This window comes from Microtus oregoni, unplaced genomic scaffold (genome assembly GCF_018167655.1).
Source record: "Microtus oregoni isolate MIOR12 unplaced genomic scaffold, Mior012 000006F_ref0000085, whole genome shotgun sequence".
Classification (NCBI taxonomy): domain Eukaryota; kingdom Metazoa; phylum Chordata; class Mammalia; order Rodentia; family Cricetidae; genus Microtus; species Microtus oregoni.
Window position 1 is genome coordinate 56,453,507 of NW_024543065.1, and position 22,364 is coordinate 56,475,870.

Sequence of the window (22,364 nt, forward strand, 5' to 3'; positions counted from 1 at the left end):
GAGGAGGGGGGCGGGGAGCACATGCAACATGAAATCGGAAAACTGGAAGTAGAAGAGAGGAATCCAGGGAGAATATCAACACAGACACTGGATGAAAATCCCGGTAGGAAGTCTAAAACTTTGAAGGTCTAAAGAGAGAAGAAAGAGTACTTCATGGTGCGTTTGGCCAACTGCATTCTCTCTCACAGGAAGTGGGGTCATGGGGTTCCTGACTCTGAGCCTCCCAGGCCTGCAGGCAAATCTATGTCCCCTGGGCGACTCTTGGGAATCCCTTCCACTCCCTGGGTGGGACACTGAGCAGAAGGCAGGTCTTTCTATAGCTGCAAAATCTCTGCATCCCAGAGCCGGACGTGGCACAGGACCCGTGCTGGGTCCTGAACGTGCCCCTGTTGGGCGCTTCCTGTGGGACTGACTCTCCTGACTCACTTTGCCCCAGGTGATGTTTCCTCCTCACTTTCTCTTTCGCTGGAGTCTCACCTGCTAGGGCCCCGCCCTGCTCCCGGGCTTCCCCAGTCCGGGCTGCTCTGGTGGCTGGTGTCAATCTCCAGCCTTGTTTTCGCTTTTCCTACATCAGCCGGGGCTGCCCACGAGGCCAGGTTAAAAGCATGGAGCTGGGATGGCAAGGCACAGAAAACTTACAGTCTCAGCCAGGACACAGCAACAGGCTGAGAGCCACAAAGAAACGCCGAGCAAGACCGAGGAACCCGGGGACAGCCTCGAGTGCACACCCGAATCCCCAACTCCTCACAGACCCCAGAGAGCAGCATGAAGCCAGGTGAGGCCCCAGACTGGTGCGTGGGGGCGTGTCCACACGGCCCCCTTCCTCCAGCCCTCACTCTGTCCTTCTGTGACTCAGAAACAGCTGGGGGCTGCCTGCTCCTCCTGCTGCTGCTGGCCGCGGTGCTGACGGGAACCCGCGCTCATCCTGTGCCTGGGGACACCAGGCTCCCACCAGATGCAAAGGAATGCCACCTAGCCCGGTTCAAGTCTCTGGCCCCGCAGGAGCTGAAGGCCTTCAGGAAGGCCAGGGATGCCATAGTGAGTCTGCGTCTGCCCTCCTGAGTGGATAGCCTCCAGTCCTCCCTTTCTGGGCTTCACCCCTTATGCTAAGTGTGGGATGAAAGTGGTCTTGACACTTCCTGCAGTGGGCAGACTTCAACTCTTCCTAGAGTGGGCTAACCTCAGCCCTTCCTGCAGCAGTAGGCCTAATCACCACCCTTCTTGAGTGGGGACAGATAATCCACTCTTTCTGTAGTATTCGAAGCCCACAGTCCTCCGGTGGGCTAATTTCCTCCCTCTCCTCAGTGAGCTAACCTCAGACTCCCACAGCAGGGACCTCCATCCTTCCCAAACTGGGCTATCTCTCACTCTTAGTACAGTAGCTGTCTAGTATCTGCAGCCACGGAGGAGCCACCATCTATCTGGCAGTGAACTTCCCTTTTCCTGTTGTGACCACCCCTGCCCCAATGCAGTGGTCTAACCTTGACTCTCCTATATGGGCTAACCTGTGTCTTTGCTCTCCAGGAAGAGTGGCTGCTCAAGAAAGATGTCAAGTGCAGCTCCCGCCTCTTCCCCAGAGGCTGGGACCTACAGCAGTTGCAGGTGAGCTGAGGCTAGACCCGGCCCGCCCTGAGCATCCCCCTGTTGGGCCTCTGCTCTCCCCGTCTCTGTCCACAGCAGATCTGTCATCTGTCCCCTGCCCTCTGCTTCTTTCTGTCCCTTGCCCCGTTCACTGTCCTGTCTCCTTGACCAGTCCCCCTTGACCTCCCCTCCCTGGGTCCCTCACGTGTTCTCTCTCCTGTCTCCTTGCTCAGGTCCAGGAGCGCCCCAAGGCCCTGCAGGCTGATCTGGCCCTGACACTGGAGGTCCTGGAGAACGTGACTGATTCAGCCCTGGGCCCCATCCTGCACCAGCCTCTTCACACACTGCGCCACATCCAGTCCCAGCTGCAGGCCTGTGTGAGTCCTGGGTCCCCAGCTCCTCCACTTTGTGCCTCCAGCCACGGGGACTTCCTGTGTCTCAGCAGCAGGCTTACAGTCCCCTCCTCTGTCCACAGACACAGTCTCAGCCCACAGCAGAGCCCGGGTCCCAGAGTCACCGCCTCTCCCGCTGGCTGCACAAGCTCCAGGAGGCCCAGGAGAAGGTGAGTCTAGAGAGGGGACCTGGATCTGCAGCACCTGAGAGCCCTGAGTCCCGGCAGCCCCTGAGCCAGCTCTGTCCTTTCAGGAGACCCCCGGCTGCCTGGAGGACTCTGTTAATTCCAACCTCATGCGCCTGCTCCTCCGGGACCTGAAGTGTGTGGCCATGGGAGATCAGTGTGCCTGAGCTCAGACCCTCCTACCAGCTGCACTGTGTGGACTCAACAAGCCCCCCGCCTTAATTTATAGCCCTTCGTGACTTTTTAAAAAGTATTTATTTATGTGTGTGGGTTCTCAGACCCACAAAATGTCTATTTTTCTACTTTTGTAAACAATCTGCAAATACAAGTTGAGAAAAGACCTGTGGTGTGTCGTGTGAGTCTTGGCGTCGAGTCTTTCTTTGGCTCTCATGGCAAAGGAGCCACCACTTCAGCTCTCCAGGGACACTCCTGCTTGCCTTGAGCCCCCGTGGTCTAGCCTGGGCTACTGTTTTCTGCATCTGAGATGACAGCAAGTCATTTGTATTGGGCTCTTCCTGGGTTTTCAGGGAGCATCTCGTCTCTGTGGTTCCAGGTGTTGGCAGCAGGCTTCTCTGTGCTATGCTTTGCTTTGGCTTTTGAAACGGGGCTTCTGGTAGCCTAGGCTTGCCTCCAGGTTGCTGTATAGCTGATGGCCTCAGACTCCTGTTTCTCCCATTTCCCCTCTGGAATGCTGGGGTTGCAGGAGTTCATCAGTGTGCTGGGCTCTAACAATAGCCACTCTCGCTTCACCAAAGACGCCCTGGTGGATAAGGTTCTCTGCACTCTGTCTTCTTCTCTTCTGGAACCTGCGTGGAGTCAGTGTGCTGCTCAGAGAGGTGACTCAGCATTCCTTTCCCAAAGACAAGGCTTCATGATGACACAGTCTCCTGTAGCCCAGGCTGGCCTCAAACCTACTGTGGCTTCCCTTGAGCTTCTCATCCCCTGCCTGCTGGGATGACAGGCATGAGCCACCACATCGGCGTTCAGGCAGTGCCGGGACCTGAACTCATAGCTTCATGCATGCTAGGCAGGGACTGACCCTCTGAGTCACGTCCTCAGCCTTGCTTCTCACGAGCCTTACTGTGGATGTCTGCAGCGTGTGCTGTCTACCACCTGCCCTTTAACACGGCAGCTTCTCTGGACCAGAGAGACCAGAGTAAACCAGGATGTGCATAGTCCATTGGTGATAGTCCATGCCTGAAATCCTGCACCCAGGAGGTGGAGGCAGGAGGGTCAGTTCAAGTCATCCTTGTCCATTCTTTGAGCTTCTCACCAGCCTGGACTACGTGAGACTCTGTAGCCCCCTCCAAATGCTCATCTATTGTCTACAAGGTGGACTGAAAACACTGCTCTCATGGACCGATGGTTACATCTGAACGTGTCTTCCAATAGGAGCATCCTAGACCCCTCCTCTCTCCCAACCCCTCCTCTCCTGTGCCCCACGTGATGTAGGCCTGAGTGTCAAACGTGATGGTGTGTTTTCTCCTGTTTTTATGTGCGTGTGGTGTGTGCTCATGCTTGCGTACATGCACATTTGTGCATGTGTGCATGCACGTGTGTGTGTATGTGTGTGTATGTGTGTATGTGTGTGTGCATGTGTGTACGTGTGTGTGTATGTGTGTGTATGTGTGTGTGCATGTGTGTGTATGTGTGTGTATGTGTGTGTGTGTGTGTTCGTGTGTGTGTATGTGTGTGTGTGCAAGTGGAGGATGTCAGTGGCCATCCGGTGTCTTCCTCCATCACTCTCCAGTTTGTTTACTGAGGTGGGGTCCTTCACTGAGCCAGAGCTCACTGTGTCAGAGAGACAGCTTTCCCTGGGGACCCCTGTCTCCACCTTTGTGTGCCAGGGTCACAGGCAGGTCACCAGATTCCACCAGATATTTATATGCATTCTGGGGATCCAAACCCCAGCCCTCACACTTGAGTGGCAAACACTTTACCCACTGAGCCATCTCCCTGATCCTTGCCATTTTGATTCTAAAATGTCTCCTTCAGGAGACAGCCTTTCCAGGTTTGCCAAATTGCTCTGTCACACAGAGAACCCACTCTCCTCTCAAAGCCTCCTCATCCTCCTCATCCTCCCCAGTGCCACTGAGGGCGCACAGGACAAGGGAACCCAGTGTTCGTCAGATGCAGAGATCAAAACATTTTCCCCATGATGTGCTAATTCCCATTTCCCTCCTCTGCACACTGAGAAGACGCCACTGAGGCAGTTGTCATAACTGCTGTAACTGAGAAGCAGAAAAAGAGCGTAGATGCGTGGCAGGAGGCAGTGTGGTGGGAGACAGGCTTCGGGGTCACCCAGGGACAAGCACAGGGGCGGCTGTGTCTGAGAGCCCAGTGTGGCAGGTGAGTGGAGCCTGAGCAGCAGCACCCAGGTGTCCCTCTCCTGAGCACCATGCATGTGCATGTCTCAAGAACACGGAGCTGTGACCCAGGGTGTGGGTGCTGGCCCTGCTGTCTTTAGAATAAACCCAGAGCCTCAGAGGAAAGCGACAGGTGAGGGCCTGGGAGCTGGGCAGAGAGGGGGCAGGGATTGAAGCCAGGGAACATGGCGCCTCAGTCCCAGAAGCAGAGCAGCCCTGAGATGACGCCCATCCCCAGTGCAGGCTACTTTCTCCATGTGGTGTCTGCTTCTAAGTGCAGGTTGCTCTTCTTTGTTTTGCTTAGCTTAAAACATTTAATATTTTCTATCTATACATGTGTGCATGCATGTGTAGCTTACGGAGCTAGAGTGAAGGTGGTTATGGACCGTGCAGTGTGGGATCTAGGAACCGAACTCTGAAGCTCTGCAAGAGCAGCCAGTGCTCTTAACCTCAGAGCCATCTCTCCAGACCCCACTTCAATTTTTTTTTATTGTGGAAAATACACATCTTACCATCATTTTAATTGGATCTTTTTATACTTATTATTTATTTGGGGGGAATGCATATGCCATGGCACACAAATGGGGATCAGAAGACAGTTTTGGGGAGCCAGTCTTCTCCACCGTGTGGATCTCAGGGATTGAGCTCAGGCTGTCAGGTTGGCTGCACGTGCCTTTACTCACTGAGCCGTCTCTCTGGCCCCACCATATTTGTTATTAACTGTGCAGTTTGGTGACCTCAAACACACTTGTGTTGTTCTGCAACGGGTTCCCCGAAGTCTTTACATCTTCCTGGGTGAGGTGGTTCACACCTAGAATCTCAGCACTTTGGAAGAAGCTGAAGCAGGAGAATCACGCATTTGAGGCCAGCATGGGCTACCTAGTTCTTCCCTATTTTTAAAGACACACACACACACACACACACACACACAAAACCCAAAAAATAGGCCGGGCGATGGTGGTGCACGCCTTTAATCCCAGCACTCGGGAGGCAGAGGCAGGCGGATCTCTGTGAGTTCGAGGCCAGCCTGGTCTACAGAGCTAGTTCCAGGACAGGCTCCAAAGCCACAGAGAAACCCTGTCTCGAAAAAGAAAAAAAAAATCAAACAAACCTATTTTTATTGTTGTTTGTTTTTGTTTTGTTTTGTTGTTTTACGAGACAGGGTTTCTCTGTGGCTTTGGAGCCTGTCCTGGAACTAGCTCTTATAGACCAGGCTGGTCTCGAACTCACAGAGATCCGCCTGCCTCTGCCTCCCGAGTGCTGGGATTAAAGGCGTGCGCCACCGCCGCCCGGCCCTATTTTTAAAGACAAAGCAGCAGGCTGGAGAGATGGTTCACCGGTTCTGAGCATGCGCTGCTGTTTTTGCACAGGACCTGAGTTTAGTTCCCAGCACCAACACGGGTGTTCACAATGGTCTGTAACTCCAATTCTGGACCAGAGGATCTGCTGCCCCCTTCTGGCCTCCACATGCAATAAAATACACAGGATGCACTTATAAACATGCAGCTTCTCATACACATAAAGGAAAAATAAATCCTTAAAAAACAAAACAGAGGGGCTGGAGAGATGGCTCAGTGGTTAAGTGCACCGCCTGCTCTCCCACAGGTCCTGAGTTCAATTCCCAGCAACCACATGGTGGCTCACAACCATCTGTGATGGGGTCTGGTGCCCTCTTCTGGCCTGCAGGCATACACACAGAATATTGTATACATAATAAATTAAAAAAAAACAGAATAGCAAGTCTTTTCACCATGTATTGAATTCTACTTCCATTTAAGCACTGAATTCCCTTCTTCTTCCTGGAAGCTGTCACTTTCCGGCCATCTCTGTGAAGCTGGCCTCACCAGGAGCATCATATGGGTGCAACCTCAGTGCTGGCCCTTTTATGCCTGACTTCTCTAGCTTACTATGGTGTCCCAGAGTTCATCTCTGATAGAGCGCGTGGCAGAACACGCTTCTTTTTGAATTATATTTTGCTGATCCAGCCTCTTATCAGCAGGAAGTCTGGTGGTTTTTTGTTTGCTTAATTGGTTATTTATTATTATTATTATTGCTATTATTATTATTACTATTATTGGCTTTTTGAGACAGGGTTTCTCTGTGTAGCCCTGGCTATCCTGACACTCACTGTATAGACCAGGTTGGCCTTGAACTCAGAGATTCTCCTGCCTCTGCCTCCTGAGTGCTGGGGTTAAAAGTGTGCGCCACCACTGCCCAGCTGTAAAGTCTGAGTTTTAAACTACTAAGTCTCTGGTGAGTTGTAACAGCAGCCACGAGGAACTCATGCAAGCAGCTTTTAAAGCCTACTTAGAATGAATGAAAATACGGGTGGGTTTTCTGCCTTCCATGGATGGGGGTGGTAAGTCAGAAGCCCTGCCCACGAGGTGGGTGTGGGAGTGGGGGTGCTGTCTCACACTCTGTCCCCTTTGGCAGAGCACAGGCTGGCTCTTAGGCATGGCTGGCTTCCATGTCCTGGAAGCATGGAGCTGGTGAGGGCAGCAGAATGATATTTCTGGAAGGTCTTTCACCTCTCGGCAGAGTCTCTATTTGAGTACCCTACTCTTAGAAAACATTGCCTGGGTGTCCAACATGCCTATTCCATTTTTGGCAGGAGGTGGGACATCAAGTCCTAACACACTCTCCCATACTGGCTTTCACGTCCTCCTCTTTGACTCAAGCCAAAATGGTACCAAGTCTGGTCCTGCAGTGAAGCCACCTTCCCAAGGGCCTAGGTGAGGTTTGCTTTTATTTCCCTTTCTCTCAAGTTCAGCAGGCTCTGCCAGGATCCGGTCTCCCCGAGCCTGAGGCTCCCCCTGGCGGCGGGTACAGACCTCACACCATTTTTCTCCTCTGCAGCTCCGCCTGGCTGACCTGGCAGGGTGGTTCCAGGCCAGGCTGAGATTCCAGAAAGAGCTGAGGTTTTCCACACTGTGAAGATGAAGAGGAGCATGAGGCCCGAGGTTCCCAGTGGGAGACTCTGAACCACCCAGAGAGACAGACACCCGGGTAAGAGGCTCAGGAGGTGGGGTGAGCGCAGTCAATCTTCAGGGGACACAAGACATATTGAAGCTAACTTCGTCCTTCCTGTGTGGGGTAACCTCCGTCTCTCCTACAGGGGCTAACCTCCTTACTTTTCGCATGGCAGAATATTCACCTCACCTGCAAGGGCTAACCTGTGACCCTGCTCTCCAGCAAGAGAGGCTGCTGTGGGGTGCAGCTTTTGCCTCTTCCCCGGGGGCCCCTGGGGACCAGGCAGCTGCGTTTGTGTTGGAGTCAGCCCCAGCCTGTCTTCTAATGGTCCCACGCATCTGCTTCTTTCATTGGTCCCTTCATCTTCTTCCAGTTTCTCGCCCCTACGCTGGGTCACATGTTCCCCCGCTGACCAAACTGTGTCTTCTCCGCTGGTCTTCCAAGCCTGTCCCTGGATGTTTTCCTTCTGCCTTTTCTCCCAACTGTGTTGTTCTCACCTGAAATCCTGTGTCTGTCTCCTTGCCCAGGTGTAGAAGTGTCCATGGCCTTGCAGGCTAAGACGCCCCAGACAATGAAGGTCTTGGAGAGTGGGGGAGTTGACTCAGTTCTGGACGACATCCTTGTATTCATTACCGTCATGTCGGTGTGACCGCTCTTCCGGAGAGAGACAACTTCAAGCAGCAAGGCTTTGATTTCACCCACGGGTTCAGAGTTTTAAAGTCCCCGTAGAGGGACAGCATATCAGATCAGCTCATTGCTGGGTAGTGGCAGCATGTAGCCCAGACTGTTCAAATCACAGACCAGGAGAGTAGAGAGAGAGGCAGGAACCAGGGCCAGGTACCACCTCTGGAAGTACCAGATGCTCTTACAGGGGACGTGGGTTTGGTTCCAAGCGCACAGATGGTGGTTCTAACGGCTTCAACTCCAGTTCCAGGGGATCTGACACCCTCTCTGACTTCTGGGGACACTGCACCCACATGGTGCACATCCAGGCAAAACACTCATACACATAAAATAAATGAAAAAATGCCTCATCATAGTGACATACTCCACCTCGCAGATTCCAGTCTCCCCAAAATAGTGACACCAGCTGGGAAGGAAGCATTCAAAAGTTAGCCTGTGGTTACATTTCAGATCCAAGCCAGTACCGACCAGGACTGGCCCCTTCCCACACTGCATGATAGCCACGCCTAGTTTTAGGACTGTGCACAGTCCTAGATCCTGGCCCCTGGGCCACCACGTCATGGTTTTTCCCACTCGAGCTTCCTCTGCGTCATGGCTGAGGCTCACAGCCTTCGTTGTCTACGACAGCCCACACCCCAGGCACCAGAGCCGCCTTCTCTTTTCCTAGTTGCACAGGCTCCGGGAGGTCCAGAAGACGATGAGTCTGGGGAGGACACTGGGGTCTGCAGCGCCTACGAGCCCTGAACCCCAATAGCTCCTGAGCCAGCCTTGTCCTCTCTAGAGACCCCTCACCAGGTGCCTCTGTCACCTTTAAACTTTTCCAACTGCTCCACTGTGACCAAAAATGTGTGCCTTAGACACCACTGTACACAATTCCAGGAGCCACCTCCCTCCCCGGGGTCACTGGATCTAGGTCTCCACTGCTCCCCAGATGTTTATACTAGTGACTGTAGACTCTGTGAAAAATATCACCTGGATTATTTTAAATTTTTTATTATATTAACTTATTTAGCTAATATACAAAAGGGTGGAGGTCAGAGGCTACGGTAGTGTGAGTTGGTTGTCTTCTTCCACCATGTGGATCCCAGGGTCCCAACTCAGGGCATTAAGCTTGGGGAAAACACTTTTACCAGAATAAGCCTGACTGTGGGGGTCTCTTCTGAGCAGGTGCGGTTGCTCTGATGAAAATGGCGAGAGGTATTATGTTCTGAGGACTATTCTACAGCGATGGTGAGAGACAGAGACAAAGACACGCATATACACACGCATACATACACACATACATATACACACACACACATACACACACGTACATACATACACACATACGCACATACATTTGCACACATGCATACACATGTGCATCTACATACACATATACATACATGCATATATACACATATACATACACAAATATGCACACATACATACACATACATATACACATGCACACATGAATACACACATGCACACGCATATACACATGCTTACACACACACAGGTGACTGGGGAGAGGGAAACGTGGAACAGGACAGAATGGCTGAGAGTGTCATAAGGGATTCTGACAGCCACATCATGGGATCTGTGCCTGCGTGTGATTGCAACAGGGATGAATAGTCATAGCTGACGAGCTGCCCAGAATGAGGCTGCATGTGGGTCACCCCAGTCTGAGTCTGTGCACTCCTGGCCTGGGAGCTGCTATGTGCATCTCGAGGGTCCCTAGGGATGCATCCAAATGTGCCTGTTCTCCCACCATCACTTCACGTAGTTTCGAGCCTGAGGCAAAGGCTCAAACCATCTTCCAAATGTCCATGATTGTGACTGGGTGGTTTGCAAAGAATGAAGATTCTGGGGGCTGGCGTGTTGCTCAGTGGCAGAGTTGGCATACTGAGCATGCGTGCTGCCCTGGGTTCCCCCTCCAGACTAAGTGGGTATGTTGATGTGGCTGTAAGTCCAGCATTCCGGGTCAAGGGGACCGTGAGTTTAAGGCCAGCGTGGGCTGCATAGTGAGGCCCAGGCACAGGCAGAAGGCAGGTTGTTTCTCAGCCAGGGAGGCTGAGGGGTTGCCCGTTTTCCTTTTCTCTGTCTCCAGCCGCTGAACTCACCAAGGAGCCCGGCCTGGCCTTGAGCTCCTGGCCCTCCAGCCGGTGCTCCAAGTGCGAGGATTACTGGTGTTTGCCACCTCCCTCGGCTTCAAAGAGGAGTCTCCGCGGTGTCTGTGCCAGGGTGAGGGTTCTTTGTGACGCACCTGAGAGCAGTTTCTGGCTTCTAGAACTTGCATACATTCAGCTTTGCAAGTCGATGCCAAAATGTTTCTGTCAGAGTCTCTCACATCCCTTTCCCTTATAGTACACTTCCCCTCACTAAAGCTACTTTGAGTGGGTTTCTATTGCTTCCAACCAAAATAAATTTTAACCTACTGAGCCATCAAGAATGACGACGGGCTGACAGCCGCGTCTGTGACATTCCTCCTGAGAGATCCTAACCCTACAGCTGTCACCTGCTGTGCTTTAAAACTCACGTGGAAAGTTGTCACGCCAACTGTATTGAAAGGTGGGGCTATAAGAAGTGACTACATCACAAGCGTGTCACTGTCACGAGTGGATGAAGCTGGCTGAGTGGGAGTGAATTAGTTCTAACAGGAGCAGAGGCTGAGAACCCCTCCCTTCGTGCACGCGCACACACACGCGCGCGCGCACACACTCACACACACACATACACACACACACATACACACATGCACGCACACGCGCACACTCCCGTGCACACACATACATACACACTCACACGCACGCACGCCCTCTGCCATTGCTGCACAGCAGGAAGGCACCAAGATCCTGCTAGCTAGCTCACTCCTGCAAGCTCAGCACGTGCAGGCAGAAGCAGGAGGATCAGGTAGAGTTTCAGCTGCATAGTGAAGGCAGTCTGGGCTGTAGGGATCCTGCCTCAGAAATGCAAAGTGAGACCTGGGGACAGGGCTCAGTGAGCAGCATGTCCATTGCGCAAATTTGAGGACTTCAGTTTACTTAATTAAATTAACTTATTTTTTTTTATTTTAACTTTATTATGTTCATTGGTGTGAAGGTGTCAGATCTCATGGAACTGCATTTTCAGACAGTTGTGAGCTGCCATGTGGCTGCTGGGAATCGAACCCGGGTCCTCTGGAAGAGCAGTCAGTGCTCTTAACCTCTGAGCCATCTCTCCAGCCCCTTAAATTAACTTGTTTATTTAGGTTTGTTTCTCTGTGTGGCCCTGGCTGTCCTGGAACTAGCTCTGTAGACCAGGCTGGCCTTGAACTCGCAGAGATCTGCCTTGCCTCCTGAGGGCTGGGATAAAAGGCCGCCACCACCTGGCGAGGGCTCACATTTAAAGCGTTGAGGTGCCCTGTGACCTCAGTGCTGGGGGTAGGAGGAAGAGGCACAGACAGGCAGCTCCCTGAAGACCATGGACCAAACGTTGAGCTGGTGGTGAGCTCCAGGTTCAGTGTGAGACTGGGTCGCAAAAAATGAGGTGGAGAATTGTAGCAGAACAAAATTCACATGCACGGGCAAGCACACACACACTCAAACACGTACTCATACACACAAGTACACAATTAACACATACACACATATACACACAAACGTACACATACACACAGGTAAACATACACGCATACAAACACACACACATACACATATATACACACAGGCATCCACACTTAAACACACACCTACACACTCACACACATACATGTACACATACACACAGGTATACACACATATACACAGTTATACATACACACATACACTTGCACACACAAGTCCACACACATACACACATGTACACACGTACACACACACACACACACACACAGGTCCACACACACAGTCCTCCTGTCTCTGCCTCTGAGTAGCTTGGAGGACAGTTATACACCGCCAGTTTCAATTCTTTTGGGTTGGTTTAGCTGGTATGGGCTCTGTTGCAGGTCAGGCAGGCACTGTGCTGTGGGCACACCTCTAGACTATATTTTATTTTATTACTTTAGGTTTAAGTGTGTGTGTATGTGTGTCTGTCTGTCCGTCTGTAACTTCTGTAGTCTGAGAAACCACAGCAAAAGTAGCGTACATCTCCTTTTTTCTTTCTTAGCAGATCTTAGCCTCCTCAGTAGGGGACTGCTTACTTCTCTGTCCTCTTGAGTTTTCTCCTTTTCACAGGAAGGGAGCCATCTGGGCTTCTCCTCTTCTGAGTTGCCGGCACAGATCCAGTGGGCAGGGATGCCGGCCACAGGAAAGATCAGGGCCCAAGGAGGGATTCATCTTGATTCTCACAAGGTTTGTAGATTTAACTGATGAATTGGGATAGGATGCAGCTCACAGGCAGCTTAGCACACTCAAGACCCTGGTTCCTTCCGCAGGTGGAGAGAAAACAATAAAACTTGGCTGAAATTGGGGTAAAGTAACTCAGTGGTAGAGCCCCTGCTTAGAGTCCACCAGTGAAGGACTGGGTGTGGCTCAGTGGTAGAGAACTTATCTAGCATGCATAAAGTTCTGAACTCCATCCTGAATACCAAAAAACCTAGTAATACACACACATGAGCACATTTACATACTCATGGCTCTCTAAGTGGAAGAAATCAAAATAAATAAATGCAGTATATGAATTAGGAGGCTGAAGCAGTTAAGAGCCCTGCTGCAGCTATAGAGAACCTGGGTTTGGATACCCAGGACCCTCATCAGGTGGCTCACAACCGCCTGCTGTGGTTGTCTCCTCTGAGGGCAGCCACATTCACATGCACACACCCACTGTAGACACGCGTATTTTAAAATAAATTCCCACTATGCCGAGAGGTGGTGGTGGCGCATACCTTTAATCCCAGCACTCAGGAGCAGAGGCAGATGGATCTCTGTGAGTTCAAGGCCAGCCTGGTTTACAGAGTGAGTTCCAGGAAGGCTCCTCAGCTACAGAGAAACCCTGTCTCAGAAAAAAACAAACAAAAAAAAAAACAAACAAAAAAAAGAGGAAGAGATTTCTAAATTCCTGCTGTGTATATTACAATGACGTTTCTGTCTGCAGGGACTATGTCTATGGCACGGTCCCCTCAGATGACATCACACGGTAAATCACCACCTCCCGGTGTGAGCAATCTGTGAAGCTTGCACAGCTCCACGCCCCAGTTCTCGGGATGTGTCCCCCCCCCCCCCCACCACCGTGGTTCAGTCACAGGGACTGAAGGAGACAGTTCCACTGGGTACCTCCCTTTCCCAGCAGCAGTGGCTACTGACAGCCTGGTGTGCTCAGGGTTGACTGTGTATTTTTCTGTATGCATGAATCACATTAAACATTTCCACTTATATAAAAAATAGTGGAGCAGTGTTGATGCACACTTTTAATTTCAACACTCAAAAGGCAGAGGCAGGTAGGTCTCTGTGAGTTCGAGGCCAGCCTAGTCTACAGAGTGAGTTCCAGGGCAGTCAGGGTTACATAGAGAAACCCTGACTTGAAAAAAAAAAACAGAAAAAAAAAATCACAAAACCAACCTTTTCCCTTTAATTTCTGTTTTATGTGTGGGGGTGTTTTGCCTGTATGTAGGTCTGTACACCACACACGTGCAGTGCCCACAGGGTGGGTCAGATCCCCTGGAACTGTAGTTAGAGATACGGTGAGTTGCCATGTGGATACCGGGAACTGAACCCGGGGCGTCTGACAGCAGCAGGTGCTTTTAGCTTCTGAGCTATCTCTCTAGTGCTCCATCCGCTTTGAGATAGGGTTTTTCTGTGTAGCCCTGGCTGACCTTGAACTCACAGAGATACACCTGCCTCTGCCTCCCCTAGTGTGCTGGGATTAAAGGCGTGCGCCACCAAGCCCAGCTTCATATCTACATTGTAAAACCTCGTATGTGTGAGCATGTGTCTGTGCATGGGGTTGTCAGGAGCCAGCTTTAGACACTGGTTCTCTCCTTCTGCCATACGTGGGTTCCAGGAATTGGACTCAAGTTCTCCGACTTGTCGCTCATTGAGCCATCTCTCCGGGCCAGGTTTGTCATTCAAATCCAGTGCCGTCCATAACGGTATTCATGTATTACTCTGAACAAGACACATTCCTTTTTCTCCCAGGGGTGATTTCACACGAGCAGCAATCTCCTTTTTTTTCTGGGCTGCTGGAAAAATGTCAAGTCAAGGTTGTGAGATCTAAAAAGAGGAATTCTTTTACTAATCAAAACGTATCACTGGAAATTTAAAAAAGCGAAAAAAGAAGAAAGCCAACCTTTCTTGTCACCGCATTCCCAGAATCCTTCGCGACGTGCTTGTTAGAACCGGTCTCACACAGTGACCGAGCTATCGATTTGCCGTCTGGCTCTCTCGGAGGCTCATAGATTCCTCAAGGGCAAGGCATTCTTGCATCCTTCCTCGGGGAGACGTTGTGTGAAAGATATTTCTTCTACACTTCGCTAGTGTCCGTGAACACGCAGTGAGGAGCGGAGAATGGTTCCCGAGTGGAGATACTGAGCATGTGCGTACATGAACCAGTAGGATGTGTACGTGGGGATTCGCAGGCCTGAGATTCTGTGGGATGTGAGTCTGGAATGAACAAGGAGTGGACCTTGCTGGTCATAGTGCCCTGATTGCACTGGGACCAGGAGGTTGGTGGCTGTTTATCTCTAGGCCTGTGTATTAAACCTGTGTTTGCCACACTACACTCAGAATGGCCTTAGAATCCCCTGGTGAGGGGCTGGAGTGGAGGCATGACTTAGTGGTAGAGCCCCTGCCTAGAATCCCCCAGTGAGGGGCTGGGGTGTGGCTCAGTGGTAGAGCCCCTGCCTAGAATCCCCCAGTGAGGGGCTGGGGCATGGCTCAGTGGTAGAGCCCCTGCCTAGAATCCCCCAGTGAGGGGCTGGGGTGTGGCTCAGTGGTAGAGCCCCTGCCTAGAATCCTCCAGTGAGGGGCTGGGGTGTGACTCAGTGGTAGAGCCCCTGCCTAGAATCTCCCAGTTAGGGGCTGGGGTGTGGCTCAGTGGTAGAGCCCCTGCCTAGAATCCCCCAGTGAGGGGCTGGGGTGTGGCTCAGTGGTAGAGCCCTGCCTAGAATCCCCCAGTGAGGGGCTGGGGTGTGGCTCAGTTGTAGAGTATTTGCCTAACACATCTGTGACCTTATACATCACAAAAACAAAACAGCAAAAGCACCAGAGACTAGATGACCAGCGTCTGTTCCTCTACCTACACGTGTGTTGGGTGGGAGTGCTATGCCCATGTCCTGTTCTGTACTCTCTGTGATGAGTGTGTGGTGTGAATCACATTCTTGTCTCTTTCTGGTGTGGGACATCCTTCTGTATATGTGATGCTTTCATTGGTTAATGAATAAAGAATCTGCTTTGTCCTGTGATAGGACAGAAGAGAGCTAGGTGGGAAAAACTAAACTGAATTCTGGGAGAAATTCAGAGTGAAGAGAAGCCATGTAGCTTCGTCAGAAAGAAACAGATGCTGGAGAGAACCTTGCCAGTCAGCCACAGTCATGTGGGGATACATAGATTAATATAATGGGTTAAATTAAGATGTAAGAGGTAGCCATAGAAGCTAGAGCTAACAGGCCAAGCAGTGATTTAATTAATACAGCTTCTGTGTAGTTATTTCGGGGCTGAGCAGCCGGGAACAAACAAGCGGCCTCCTACTTCCTAGGACCCTCCTGGTCGTATGCAGCTGTAGGTGACAGCACCACACTTGGTATCTATGGCTCCATGCCCACGGACGAAGAGTTGGGCCTCACTGACCCTGAAGTCCAAGAAGCTTTCTGGGAAGGTAGCAGATGGAGATTAGATTTCATGAATCACGAGACTGGAAAGAGGGACAAAGAGCTGGAACTAATCTGGGGCAGGGTGAAGTTCTCAGAATCTTGCTGAGGATAGTGGTGACATTCCAGCTGACACAGAAGGTTCCAGGCTTTAGGTTCTGAACTTTTAAATATTTATTTAATTTATTTAATTTATTTATTTTTTTTAAATATTTATTTAGGTTCTGAACTTTTATATATACAATTTCATGCTTACCTGATGTTTTCTATTAGGTATTTGCAGCATATTTATAAATATCAATGATGTGAATTGTTGTGTTGGTTTTTTTTTTTGATGTGGATTGTTTATAGTCAGTTAGGTTCATCACAAATGACATTATCGATTAGTCTTATCATTAGTGTTCCCACTGAGGACAAGAAGAAACCAAAGCTCAGAAAGATAAGTGCACCTGCCCAAAGTCACTCAGCAAGCCTTCGGCCAAGCCCTGGTTTCCTGGTTTAAGCTCCAGGCTGCAGAGATGGCTCCGTGGTCAAATGTTTGCCTTGCACGCGTGAGGACAGGGGTCACGGTGGCGCGTGCGTACCATCTCAGTACTTGGGAGGCAGGCACAGGACTCTCACACTTATTCCTTGCACCAGCACTGAGAAACAGATCCCGTTACTGTGAGGGGCAGGGCCATGAAGGAGTTGGGGTTTGGCCCCGGGCGAGCTGACTCCCTTGGCAATCCCTACTAGATGCTTTAATTTTTAAGTTATATTTATTAATACTGTGTGCATGATGGTTGGGTGTGTGTGCGCAGAGGTCACAAAAGAATGTTGTGGAGTTGGTGTTCTCCTCCCGCTTCTGTGTAGCTACAGGTACCGAACTCAGTGGCAACACCTTTACCCACGGGACCATCTCGGCAACCTCCGTACTTTCTGTTTTGTGTGTATGTTTATGGATGTTTGGTGTGCATGTGTGTTCATGTGTTTGTACATGTAAAGGCCTGAGGGCAGCATCTGGTGCCTTTCTCAGTCGCTCTTTACTCCCCCCTCCCTGAGAGAGGGTTCCTCTGTGTAGCCCTGACTGTCTTGGAACTCACTCCACAGACCAGGCTGGCCTCGAACTCACAGAGACCCACCTGTCCCTGCCTCCTGCGTGCTGGGATTAAAGGCGTGCGCCACCCCTCTCAGCTCTCCACTTCTAGTTTGAAGAAGTTGAAATCATTTTGGTCTACGTGTGTAGGTCCACCACTTGTGTATCTAGAGCCCATGAAAACCAGCAGAGGGTGTTGGGTCGGATAGAACTAGAGTTACAGGCATCAGGTGGGGGCTGGGACTTGAACCCAGGTCCTATGGAAGAGCAGCCAGTGCTCTTAACTTCTTCCAGCCCTGTCCATTCACTTTTGAGACAGGGTCTATCTGGCCCCTGGAGATGACCAGTGCAGTTTGAGCGCCTCCTGAGAGCCCTGGGCTCCGCCCGTCTGCTTCCCCAGCACACCTGTTTTTTTACATTGGTGCTAGGATCTGAACTCAGGTCCCCATGACAGAACCACCTTCCCAGACCCCAGATTTTATTTTCATACTTGGTGGTGCGAGAGAGGAGCTCCCCACACAGGCTAGGCTCGCCCTCCCTCGCTGGCTTCCATCTCGGGCACTAAGACACACTGTCAATCATCCATTGTCATCTTTACAGTGTGACAGTGTAGAAAACAATACGGCCCATTTCACAGGTGAGCAAACTGTGCGGCGTGGTGGTGCGTCTCTTTTAGTTAACATGCCAAGCCGCTTGGCTTCTTCAGCCAGTCTGTAGCCCAGGTTGGCCCAGAGCTCTCACACCTTGGTGTTGGAGTTAGAGGTTGCGGCACCATTTTCAGCAGCCCCCCCCCCCCGGTCTCTGTCTCTGTCTCTGTCTCTGTCTCTCTCTCTCTCTCTCTCGTGTGTATGTCTGTGGTATATGCACACACATGTGGAGTGTATACATCAGTGTGCATGTGTACACAGAGACCAGAGCACACGACTTATCCCTGCTCTATCACCCACTTATTCTGGAGACAGGGTCTCTCACTGAACCTGGAGCTAGGGTGCCAGTCAGCAAGCCCCAGCCATCCTCCTGTCTCTGCCCCCTGCCATGCTGGGATTACATTAGACTTTTTCCATGGGTGGTAGGGACTCCAAAGTCAGGTTTTCCTGCTGAGCCATCTCTCCAGCCCTCACATTTCCCATTTAAAAATACTTATTTTTAATTGCATGTATGCATGTGTGTCTCTGCGGGAATGTGTGATCGTGAGTGCAGGGTACAGGAGTGATGAATCCCTTGTTTCAGGGTCCTCTTCAAGGTTCTGAACTTCTGAGTCATCTCCTCCTTCCTATCATCCATCTATCTATCTATCTATCTATCTATCTATCTATCTATCTATCTATCTATCTATCATCCATCCATCTATCATCCATCCATCCATCCATCTATCATCCATCCATCCATCCATCTATCATCTATCTATCTATCTATCTATCTATCTATCTATCTATCTATCTATCATCTATCTATCATCCATCCATCCATCTATCATCCATCCATCCATCTATCTATCTATCATCCATCCATCCATCTATCATCTATCTATCTATCTATCTATCTATCTATCTATCTATCTATATCTCTGCTACTCACCCAAGATCTGGAATACATCCCAGGGTAGCCTCCAATTTGCTTTGTAACCCAGGATGACCCTGAGCTCCTGATCCCCCTGCTCCTACCTCCCCAGTGCCCTCACTGCTGCAGCAGCACTGTGAAGGTAGGAAGCCTCAAACCCAAGTCTTCCTGGATGCTAGGCAAGCCCTCCCAGCCGCATCTCCAGCCCTTGACTGCTTTTATAATGGTGTTTGACTAGTCAGACTCTGAGATGTTAGGGTCTCACTTCCACCTTGTGTTTATTATTCAGGGTTGTGGGGTTTTGCACGCTGACCAGCGAGGTCTCTGGCTCCTAAGGCAGGGGGCGTGTCCTCTTTCCTCCGCAGTTGCTCGCAGCTTCTCTCTTCCCACGGGTCAGATGCATAAATGCACCGCAGATCTCTCGTGGCCCATTGTCGCCATGTCACCCCTGTGCCCGCTGTTGCTGGCTCTGGCCCTGGTGGCCATCCCAGGTGCCCGCGGTGCTTGCCCGGCGCCCGCAAGCCTGAAGCTGGACGATGGGACGCGCACGTGCGCAAAGATCTATGACAAGAGTGATGCCTACTATGACAATTGCTGCCAGGGGGCAGAGCTGTCCCTGGAGCCGGGAACCGACCTGCCCTATCTGCCTTCGGACTGGACCAACAGGGCATCATCTCTGGTGGTGGGACAGCGCTGCGAGCTCACTGTGTGGTCTCAGCCTGGCAAGAAGGGCAAGTCGCGCAAGTTCTCTGCCGGCAGCTACCCCCGCCTGGAAGAGTACCGCAGAGGCCTCTTCGGAGACTGGTCCAACGCCATCTCTGGTCTCTACTGCAAGTGAGCCCTGGGACTTTACCACTCCGAACCCCCTACCCAGCCCCACCACCCAAGCTCAAGGCTCACCCAGAATCCAGAGCCACCCCGGCCCCGCTCCCCCCGAGACTAATATTAAGAAAGGTAGATTTTGCCCGGCGGTGGTGGCGCACGCCTTTAATCCCAGCACTCGGGAGGCAGAGGCAGGCGGATCTCTGTGAGTTCGAGGCCAGCCTGGTCTACAAGAGCTAGTGCCAGGACAGGCTCCAAAGCTACAGAGAAACCCTGTCTCAAAAAGAAAAAAAAGATAGATTTCCTCTAGAAACTGTTCCCGGAGGCCCTATCTCCGGGTGTACCCCTAGACTGGTGGGCCTCTTATCTTCCATCTATGGCCCTTGGCCCCTGAGTCTCTCAGACAAACTCTGAGCTCCCCAGACTAGGAAGCTGCACTCCACTCTACTTGGGCTTGGTAGTGCACTCTATTCTGTGCCTGCGTGAGATTTCCTGACCCGAGAATAAGGAGTTTATTGGTTTCTTCCGGGTTCTAGATTCGAACTCACCCCCCCTCATTGCATTTGAAAGTCCCCCCTAGACCCAACTCAGAATCTTCAGAATCCTCTCAGACCTCAAGACCCCAGGTCCAAGTCTCGAAGACTCCATCTAGCCTAAACGTCCACCCCCGAGCCCTCCCCTCTGTCTAGATCAGCCTCAAACCCAGAAACCATTTCCATACCTCCAAGACCCAATCTTGGGGATCCCCAAGCCCAGCAATCATCCCCAAATCCCATAGACCTCAGATATCCTCTATCTTGCTGTAGTAGCCCTGCTGAGCCCCTCAAAACACTCATCAGCCCCAAGCCCTCCCAGGCCAGGCCCCCAAGCTCCTAAGCCACAAGCCTTGAAGCCCCTCCCCTTCCACCATGGGGCAGCTCTGTGCCCTGGCACCCCCTGTTGAGAATTCCTGTTTCTGTTACAGGTGCTCTTGATGCCTCCAGGGCCTGTGATCTCTAATTCCCAGAGTGCTGAGTCGGCCCTGCCTGACCTTGGGGATTGCTGTGGCCCCAAGAGCCAGGAGACCAGATGGCCCTGCTGCCTGCCATCACAGCTGTCCTGTAATACAGCCCTTGAGAAGTTACCCCTGTGCCATTGCTTGTGTTTGAGACCCAAATCCACCCAGGCCTGGGTGAATAGGGGAGAACAGAATGATCAGGTCTGGGTCAGCCTTGGGACACAGCCTTAGATTCCGACTTGGGGTTAAGGTTGAACAAAGACACCCAAGTGGCAAGGGAGGGCAATGCTGTCTACTGTCTATATTTAAGCACTATTTACTTCAGGTAAATATCACTCAACCTCCCTGGGAATTTACAGACCCTCACCATTCAGGGGTCATTCTAGGACTTTATCCCAGGCTAGAGCCATGGTGTGTTAGGTGATGTGGTGGTCTTTGATTTCTGTCGCTGTTGTTATTGTCATTTTGTCTGTATTTATTTAGATGTTGGGGATGGAACCCAAGGCTTTGCACATGGTAGCAGGGGCTCTACCACTGAACTATGCTCCCAGGCCCTTACCAAGGGATTCTAGGCAGGGGCTCCACCACTGAGCCATGTCCCAGCCCCTCACTGGGGATTCTAGGCAGGGTCTCTACCACTGAGCCACACCCCAGGCCCTCACTGGGGATTCTAGGCAGGGTCTCTACCACTGAGCCACACCCCAGCCCCTCACTGGGGTATTCTAGGCAGGGGCTCTACCACTGAGCCACACCCCAGCCCCTCACTGGGGATTCTAGGCAGGGTCTCTACCACTGAGCCACACCCCAGCCCCTCACTGGGGGATTCTAGGCAGGGGCTCTACCACTGAGCCACGCCCCAGCCCCTCACTGGGGGATTCTAGGCAGGGGCTCTACCTCTGAGCCACACCCCTAGTCCTCTCTTTACTTTTAATTTGTGACAGGGTCTCACTAAATTGCCCAGACTATCTTTTAACTCCTTAGATGCTGAGATTACAGGCTTGCCTCTGGGTTGTTAATTACAGTTAATGTTCCTCGTCTGTCTGACACATGGGAGACACTTCAGTTCAAACTTTTGTTTCTGTTCAGGTTGTGATCTCTGCTTCACCTTTGCCCCATGCATGAGGGCTCTTAATGTCTGTCTGGTTTGGGTGGCTCTGGGGCTTCTGGGTACACAGTATCCTGGGCAGAGATACATGGGAACAACTCTGCCAGAATGAAATCTAGGGGGATCTGGAGACAGGTCTCAGATTTGGGGAGAGTCTAAGAGTTAAGAGAGGAGGGAGAACTGGTAAGTGGGAATCCTTCAGGAGCACACACCGCGGGATAGAAAAGAGATCGGCTGTCGGGCTATGAGATGGATCAGCGGGTAAAGGGTTTGTTACCAATCCTGATGAATTGACTTCGATCCCCAAGACTCATAAGGTGGAAAGAAAATAGAGGTCAGGCTAGGCCCTGTGCTGTAGACCTTTAGCCTCAGGTACTCGAGAGACTGAGGCAGAGGATTGAAAATCGAAACCAGTGTGAGCCACTTAGCTAGACCCTGTCTCAGAATCTCAATACGTAAAAGAGCTCTAGCGATGCATTTTAGTGGTAGAGAACCCATCCAGAATACACCAGAGAACCTGAGGTCGATTCTAAGCGCCGCAGAAGAGGTCAGAGTTCACTGTCAAAGTTCCAGAGGTCAGAGAAGTGCCCAGAGGTCAAGGACCTGTTGAGCGGGTGAGCCGTGGACCAAGGGAGGCTCTAAGGAGTGAAGACGGGCAGGTACCCAGGCTCTCTGAGCACGTGTGTTCTTAGAGCCACTCAGGGGAGGTTTATTGAACGCCTGCTAGGAGAACGGCAGTGGGTTTACAAGGAGCAACCCCAGCTCAGCGGCACATTCAGGGGATGTGGAGACATCGAAGATCCTGAGGTCAAGCAAGATCTGAGAGACTTTGCTAGAGACATTGTTAGGGGGAGCCAGGGGA

At 51.4% G+C, this 22,364-nt stretch overlaps 2 protein-coding genes across 2 annotated transcripts; both read left to right on the top strand.

Annotated features, from left to right (window-relative positions):
* The first annotated feature begins 765 nt into the window (after positions 1–765).
* On the top strand, positions 766–8,922 carry LOC121449958 (interferon lambda-2-like). The gene is made up of 8 exons (XM_041654610.1): positions 766–775; positions 857–1,038; positions 1,525–1,602; positions 1,815–1,958; positions 2,057–2,143; positions 2,227–2,317; positions 8,022–8,137; positions 8,806–8,922. Exons 1-8 carry the CDS (start codon positions 766–768, stop codon positions 8,920–8,922), a joined length of 825 nt encoding a protein of 274 aa, XP_041510544.1.
* A 10,095-nt stretch (positions 8,923–19,017) lies between these two features.
* Sycn (syncollin) lies at positions 19,018–19,416 on the top strand. Its single transcript, XM_041654611.1, has one exon. The coding sequence runs from the start codon at positions 19,018–19,020 to the stop codon at positions 19,414–19,416; it is 399 nt and encodes a 132-aa protein (XP_041510545.1).
* Positions 19,417–22,364: the final 2,948 nt, after the last annotated feature.